The sequence below is a fragment of the Hyla sarda genome, chromosome 2 (genome assembly GCF_029499605.1).
Source record: "Hyla sarda isolate aHylSar1 chromosome 2, aHylSar1.hap1, whole genome shotgun sequence".
NCBI classification, from domain to species: Eukaryota; Metazoa; Chordata; class Amphibia; order Anura; family Hylidae; genus Hyla; species Hyla sarda.
The window spans coordinates 299,562,754-299,571,386 of record NC_079190.1 but is presented as its reverse complement, the minus strand read 5'-3'; the positions used below and the strand labels follow the sequence as shown (position 1 = coordinate 299,571,386).

At 42.0% G+C, this 8,633-nt stretch overlaps 1 protein-coding gene across 2 annotated transcripts in view; it reads right to left on the bottom strand.

Moving 5' to 3' along the window:
- Positions 1-4,533: 4,533 nt before the first annotated feature.
- ITPR3 (inositol 1,4,5-trisphosphate receptor type 3) overlaps positions 4,534-8,633 on the bottom strand; it is a 275,928-nt gene continuing 271,828 nt past the window's right edge. For both annotated transcript variants that reach the window (XM_056557562.1, XM_056557561.1), the window contains exons 57-58: positions 6,489-6,650; positions 4,534-5,601 (exon numbers count right to left, since the gene is read on the bottom strand). In XM_056557562.1, coding sequence (XP_056413537.1) covers positions 5,500-5,601; positions 6,489-6,650 — 264 coding nt within the window. In that variant the 3' untranslated portion in view covers positions 4,534-5,499. The remainder of the gene's footprint in view (positions 5,602-6,488; positions 6,651-8,633) is intronic.

Sequence of the window (8,633 nt, the reverse complement as noted above, 5' to 3'; positions counted from 1 at the left end):
AAAGTTTTACAAAATTAATTAAAAAAAATATTTTATTTTTTATTATTGACGTCTACATTTCTAGTTCCCTGCCCACCCACATAAATTGATCCCTGTTTAAAAATTAATTAAAATTTCGTTATAAAAAATATAAATTTCGTTAAATAATTTTTTTCCCATCAATACTGCATGCTTTTTTTAACATTTTTTTGTACCCAACAAATGCAAATTTATGAAAACGCCAAAGGGACCAGAAATGCAATTTCCATTCAAAGGCAAAAATGACAGAAAAAAACGACAGAAAAAACGGATGCAGGAAACTAAAAACACGCAGTACAATAAACCAAGTTGAAACTTAGCCTTAAAAGAACTACATATTAGCAGAAAGCAACCCTAACGATAATTATTAGGAATTGTTTTAATACAGTAGGAGCACTGAAAAACATTATGCCCATCCCAGGTATTGAGAAAGTCTTATATTTGACTCCCTTTTTGATCTGAATTAAATGGACCTTTTAACCCCTTCACGCAGAATGCCATATATATAATGAGAGTGATGCAGTGAGTTTGCGCATTCCACGGTATATATACGCCATTCAGTTAAATGACCAGCCCTCAGCATCACACAGGTTAAACTTACCTTCTCCGGCAGTCTCCTGCAGCAGACAAGTCCTCCTTCAGGGTCCAGGGACGAGCGTCTCCATATGGCGAATGTGCATCCGAAGCAGTGGGTGTGCGGGCATCGAGCAGGTCCGGCGGCAGTGATGAAGAATATCGTTGGTGAGTGGTGAGGGATCTTCATACTTTGGCCCTCTAGCAGTTGCAATACTACAACTCCCAGAATGCCCAGACAGGCGGTTTTGCAACATCTGGAGGACCACAGTTTGGAGACTACTGTGTACTGGTCTCTAAACTGTGGCCATCCATATGTTGGAAAACCACAACTCCCAGCATGCCTAGACAGTCGTTGGTTGGCAACTGCTAGAGGGCCAAAATTTGGAGACCACTAGTCTGTGACCCTTTTTTTTTCCGGTAGCACATGGTACTGCTGTGGGTCACTTAGACTTATGGTCTCCAGACTGCAGTCCTCCAGATGTTGCAAAACTACAACTCCCTGCAAGCCACTGGAGACCGCTGATCGGCTGCCTGTCCCTAGCTTTTTATGGGGTACAGGTTTTTTTTGCCACTTTTTTGGGGGAGCGTATGTGGTCCATGCCACCAGTGACTTTTCTATGCTGTGTGGCCAGACCGTACCGTAAAGCTGTCACGCCCCCTCCCATAGGCTTGCATTGAGGAGGCGGAGCATGACGTCACACAGGGCGGGGCCATGACATCACAATGCTCTGGCCCCCGTGATCACCAGTAATCAGAACCGGAGCGGACATGCTCCGGAAACTAATTATAACAGGGTGCTGCGTGCAAGATCACGGGGGTCCCCAGCGGCGGGACCCCCGTGATCAGGCATCTTATCCCCTATCCTTTGGATAGGGGATAAGATGTCTTGGTGCCGGAGTACCCCTTTAACTGTTTGTTGACCCCAGTTTATTACCTGTGCAGGTCTCGGCCTATTAAACTGATCATTCAGGTGTGTTGCTGATGCTAAATCCCAATTGACCCTGATATTATCCTTGTATATAACTCCTGCATCACCCTTGGGATTGTTCATAAGTACCTTCTGGCTCTGGTATTGTTTGTAGGATATTATATGAAAGATAGCCTCATGCCTATCCCATGCATGCTTAAAGGGGTACTCCACCCCTAGACATCTTATCCCCATCCCAGCGACGGGACTCCCGTGCAATGGCGGCAAGGTCATGATGTCCCTGCCAAGCCACGCCCTCTCCCATAGACTTTCATTAAGGAGGCGTGGTGTTACATCATGAGGGGTGTGGCAGTGACATCACAACCCCGCCTTCCACAAAATGTACCCAATGCTGGGGCAGCAGAGTACCCATTTAAACTCCTTCACTGTATTTGCAGCTACCACTTCTGCAGGAAGGCTATTCCATGCATCCACTACTCTCTCAGTAAAGTAATACTTTGTGATATTACTTTTAAACCTTTGCCCCTCTTATTTAAAACTATGTCCTGTTGTGGTAGTTTACAACTCCTCCTTTACTGTGTTGATTATCCTTATGTATTTAAAAGTTTCTATCATATGCCCTCTGTCTCATCTTTCTTCCAAGGTCCTCTAACCTTTCCTGGTAAGTTCTATGCTGCAATCCATGTACTAGTTTAGTAGCTCTTCTCTGAACTCTCTTCAAAAGTATCTATATCCTTCTGGAGATATGGCCTCCAGTACTGCGCACAATACTCCAAGTGAGGTCTCACCAGTGTTCTGTACAGCGGCATGAGCACTTCTCTCTTTCTACTGCTTATGCCTCTCCCTATACATCCAAGCATTCTGCTAGCATTTCTGACTCACATTGCCCATCTACCTTCAAGTCTTCTGAAATAATGACCCCTAAATCTCTTTCCTCAGAGGTCAGGACTGTATCAAATATTCTATATTCTGCCTGAGGGTTTTTACGCCCAGGGTGCATTATCTTGCACTTATTTACTTGCAAATTTCAGTTGCAAAAACTCTGACCATACCACTAGTTTACGTAAATCTTTTTCCTTTTGACATATCCTTCAACCCTGTTACAAATCTTTGTGTCATCACAGTAAAAAGACACACCTTACCATCAAGACCTTCTGCAATATCACTATTAAAGATATTAAACAAAAAGGGTCCCAGTACAGATCCCTGAGGTACCCCACTGGTAACAAAACCTTGCTCTGGATATACTCCATTGACTACAACCCTCTAATTGGCAGGTGAAGGACTTAAGAGCAAAGGAGAAAGCGTGCACATGTATGGGCAGATCAAGAAACAGCAGTAACAGCATGAACATGGCAGCAGGGAAGAACATAGCCTGGGCCAGCATTAAAAACAAGAATTAGAAAAAGGTATAAAACCTCAAATAGTAGTTAAATTATGGCAACTAGATGCTCCTTTAAGTCAGCTGTCATGCCAGAACTCTTTCAAATATTGGATGCCTTGCCTCTGTGCAACCCAGGCAGAAGAGCCATGGCCTGATCTAGTAGGGCTGAAACAAGAGATAGAAGCTGGAGCAGCAAATACAGAAGCATTTGGTTCACTCACAACTAAATGCAGTTGTCAGACAGAGTTTCAGACACTTAACAGTTGCTGGAACAGTCTGAAGTGAGTAAGAATAACTTTGTCTACATACACATATACTGTCGTACACATACCAAAAATCATTGCATGTGCATTTGTCGATCTCGTTCCTTCAGCAGATACAAATCAACTTGTGTAACAATCAGAGAGCACATATTATTCCAACTGGAAAACTGGAAATAAAATTAAGTTATTTGGAAGTCTGTACAGGAAACTAGTAGATGTAACAGTAAACAGCAATCATTCAAATGAATAGTCAACCATGTAATAATGGCTTATAGGAGGGTTTTCTAATCAGTGGACACGACTCTATGATTTCCATATGACTTAACCAAGAATATGGACATAGATTATCCAATTAGAAAATCTTTTTACCTATCAAATAAACATTGCAAAAGCGGATTAAAGATATAACAAGAGGAAGGTAGATGCCTCCGGCTTATCCAGCAAAGAAAAATATTTGTGGTCATTAAAACATAATGATTTCATAGATATGCATTAAAATGTAAAATCATGGACAAAAGAAACACATAGTTGAAGTCAAAAAGTGAAAATCCAACACATTTAATGCTGCATGTAGCTTATAGTCATGGCAGTATACTAGTGGCAATGTGCCTACTTTTATACTCATAAAGAGAAAATGTGCCAAAAATAGCAGACCCGCAAAAAGAACCTCAGGTACTGATGTGGGATGTCATGGGTCTTACAAGATAGTGTAAAGCAAAAAAAAGCCACAAAATGCGGAACGGACTGAATGTCTTCCCATAGACACCATACATAAGGAGTGCTGGTAAATGTGTTAAATGTACACATCATCGCTAAATGGTATGAATAATGAATTACGAGCCCATTCACTAGCCCTTGGAAGGTCATTTAAAGCGCTCCTTTTTCTAAAAAAAAATATCAGCAAAAATTGTAAAGCCATCTTTATTAGGAACAGATTAAAAGCCATACACATTTTACTGCTCTGATGCACATTTTTATGCTGGCTTTGCCATATGTTTATGACTTTTAATCTGTTCCTAATAACGATGGCTTTACCACTGGCTGGCATCTATATTTGTTTCTAACTACCTGGAGTCTACAGCCATGTTGGGGATCTATGCGAGCGGACCTTCCTATGGCTTTATTTATGGCTTTACCATATGAATTTTTTTTTTTGGGAAACTGGAGAGGTTTCATACAGGAGCTTCAGGCAGTTGAGTGGTGATGGAGATGCCACTTTCTAGTATCACATTTTAACAGAAAATAAGTAAAGAGGTTTTATCGCACACTGTACAAGCCACAAGAATTAGTTCAGAAAACTCCCACAAGCAGAAGAAAAATGAACAACCATTACTATATGAGAAGAAAACAATTCAGACACATGATTACACACATTTAAGTATTTTATTAAGTAGGAGGTAAAGAGAAAATATTTCTATACTGTTCCTTCTCCAAAACACGGAATTGCTAACTAACCGACTGCCCTATCCTATCATTCTGTAAACAGTAGTTTTCTCAATCAGAACATTAAGAGGCCCTTTCCCAATGCAACAGGGCACGTCTATGAAATGAGACCTAGGAATATGTACATGTAATGTTTGTAAACATATCAATGTTTCTCTTGATTGCAATGAAACCATCCAAACCAGTGTAGATACAATCTATATCTTCACAGGCCTATTTAGAAAAATCCTTTTCTTCATTGAAATAGTAAAGATTTTTCAACTGCACTGAAATTTATATCTATGTGCTGCACCCAGTCGGTACTATTTCACAATTTTTCTATTACCATCAATCTGACCTCATTCAATATTCAGCTTCAATTCTAGTCTGGGGAACAGGTAATGGTTCTATCTGCCTTAACATCTAAGACAGACTATGCAAAATGAGTCAATAATTGTATCAATCTTAGCAATTGCCTGACATATTCCCAATAGCCCTTTAAGTACTAGGTAGGTGATGGTCAATGTTGTGGTGGATGCTTGTGTTATATTAATCTTATTTACAATATGAAGAATTATTTAACAGGATTGATACATATTCTTAAACTTTGTGCAAAAGGCTGTTTCCCCTTTTGTGCTTTTAATATTTCTAGCGTTGTTCATAAAATGCTTGTGCATATAGACTTGCACAGATATTGCACACCACCACAGGATGTCCTCCTGGATCCCTTTTAGCTCCAGGAAACAACCTTCCTCATTGCTATTATCATCCCCCAAAACATCATTTCTTTTATATAAAGAGCAGCATTATTATTATTAGGCTTATCATTAACATTATTAGCACAGTGTTCAGCTATGGTCTTCAACATTTTATGGTGCACAGCTCATCTTCAGTATGGTTCCACTCTGTCACTGGCTGACTATTAGTTGATTGCTTGCCATAGAGTGTGCCGCATTTGCCTGTACATCTACAAATCCCATTCTCTGTCGGCGCTTCCGTTGCTCGGTCATCTAAATGAAAAAATGTACAAGAGAATCAAATATGTCTCTAAATTGGTTTCTGCCTCAGTACTTACACTCTGAAGTCGGGCATATATTAATTTCTAAGGATAGTTAAGCGAATGATAAATTACTTGCAGAGTGTTCATGTTTGAAGGAACTCCAGAAGAGTAAAAACCTTGTCATCCAAGAGTGAAGCAGTAAAATTTTATTATTTTAATATTGAGGGGGTAAGGGATTCATTATCTTTTAGGAATAGTCATCAACCATCATAATATGTACAAGCAAAAGCCACTCAAACATGCCCCTGCCATAACAGATTGGTGGATGAATGTGTTGGTACAAAAAACTAGGAGTAAAGTAGAAGTATGCAAACAGCTGCACCTGGTAAAAAAAAGGGCAGAAAATCTGAAGAGTTACAAACCATCATGTGACATGTCTCAGCGGTTGGTGTAATTCAGATGTATATCTCCATAATATGATGTTATACAGAGGGACCTTAGAATTACTCTGTAATATCAAGCTATGGGCACCTTAGGCGCCTTCTCCGTTCAGAACATTTCTCCATATAATTTATGGTTATATAAATTATGCATATATAATGAATGTATAGATATAATGAATGTATAGATATAGATGCAGCCAGCTAGTGGGCATTTAAATGGAAAAATATATAAACTTTTAAATAAAAAGCAATTATGATTCTATATCCCTTACATGACTGTGCGGTGCTACTTTATGTCATCAACATCCAGTCTTATACCAAGCAGCCAAAGGCTGTAGGAAACCCCAGTGCCTCTTTGACATGACCATCCATTCCCACCACTAACGAGTCAAAGACTGTATGATTTCTCATTACCCTCTGATGAAGTTGAAATTGATGAAGGTGAATTCCATACCTGTTCCTTGAGTTCATTGAGCTGCGATGTTAGATGAGTAACCAGCCGCATGGTTGAGTTGAGTTTGTCCTGGAGGCTACGTATCTCATTCTGCTCTCCCTCCCCTTCATTGCTGACTAGAGACATTGCTCTCATCCTGGGGAACCAGTCCAGGTTTTTACTCTGCGGAAGAAGTCGTCAAATGTAATATACATATATTATTAAAATGGCTTCAGCAGTTAAAATGAAATATATGCACACTGAAAAATACAGTCTAGCTGGAGAAGTCCTGCTTCCTCCAAGCAACAGTGTTTTTATGCCTGCGATATCTCCAGTTTTTCTCTCACACATTTTGATAAATCAGAGCCAGTGTGTCTCAACACATTGTTTTAGTATCTCGGAACATTGCCCTAAATGATTTCAGAGACGTATTAACTGGGAATCCTTTTGAATCTTTAAATTAAACACTCTTTGGCCTGAGGGAATAAAATAAAGTAAGGAAAAAGACATTAGAAACCTTATGAAGTCCCTATAAAAAGATGTTTTAACCCATCTAAGACACTGAACTTAAGGACCCAGGGCGTACTTGTACGCCTGTGGGAGTTCCGGTCCCCGCCGCTCGCCGGGCAGGGACCGGACGGGGATACCTGCTGAAATCATTCAGCAGGCATCCCGTGCCAACGCCTAGGGGGGTCCTGCAGCGATCGCCACAAATCGCCAGTCAATTCAGACCTGCTATCCGCGGCGATTCTGGGTCATACGGGTCTCCGGTGACCTGGAAAATAAGCGTGATCGGGGCTGACCAAGACAGCCCCGATCCCCCTGAAGTGATAGGAGTGAGGTGGCAGGGGTGCCACCACTCCTATCCCTGCTATTGGTCGGTCAGAAGCGACCGACCAATAGCAGATCGAGGGCGGGGGAGGTTAAAGTTCGGTTCCCCAGCTCTGCCCACCCACGGTAGTCCGGGCAGAGCGACGGAACTTTGAAGTGAGCGGCATCGGCGGTGGAGGTGGCTTACCGGGCGGCGATGGGCCATCCTGCTGCTGCTGTTGGCGGTGATCCTGCTGCAGGAGCCAGGAGGTGAGTAGTTGGTTGCCTAGCAACATCTGGAGGGCCAGTTTGGAGACCACTATGCAGTGGTCTCTAAACTGTAGCCCTGCAGAGTTTGCAAAACTACAACTCCCAGCATGCCCAGACAGCTGTTTGGGAATGCTGGGATTTGCAGTTTTGCAACAGCTGGAGAACTACAGTTTGGAGATCACTGTGCAGTGGTCTCTAAACTGTGGCTCTTCAGATCTTGCAAAACTTCAACTCCCCGCATGCACCAACAGCAAGCGTCTGTCTCAGCATGCTAGGAGTTGTAGTTGTGTGCCTCCAGCTGTTGCATAACTACAACTCCCAGGATGCCCTTTGGCGATCAGTACATGCGGGGAATTGTAGTTTTGCAACAGCGGGAGGTAACAGAACCTAACTAAAGGTTTTCCAACCAGTGTGCCTCCAGCTGTTGCAAGAGTACAACTCCCAGCATGCTCAGTCTGTCAGTTCATGCTGGGAGATGTAGATTTGCAACAGCTGGAGGTTTGCCCAGAGTACAATCACATGGGCGGGGGTTTACAGTGAGTTTCCTGCTTCAAGTCTGAGCTGTGTCAAAATTTCGGCTGCAGCTCAAACTCACTGTAAACTCCCGCAGTGTGAATGTGCCCTAAAAACACTACACTACACAAAATAAAGGGTAAAACACTACACATACATACATGTACACTGTCCCCCCCCCCCCCCAATAAAAATGAAAAAGGTATCGTACAGTACTGTTTCCAAAACGGAGCCTCCTGCTGTTGCAAAACAACAACTCCCAGCATTTACGGGCAGCCACTGATTGTGCAGGCATGCTGGGAGTTTAGCAACAGCTTTATTCACCCTGTTTGGAAATCACTGGCGTAGAATATTTTTGGTAGGGGAGGCAATTGTAACACTTGCTTCCGAGTCCACCCCTATGCAAATCCCTAATTTAGACCTCAATTGCGCATGGCGCTCACTCACTCCAGAACCCTATCATATTTCGAGCAAACAGTTTAGGGCCACATATGGGGTTTTTCCGTACTCAGGAGAAATTGTGTTACAAATTTTGGGGGACTTTTTCTCCTTTTACCCCATATGAAAAGGAAA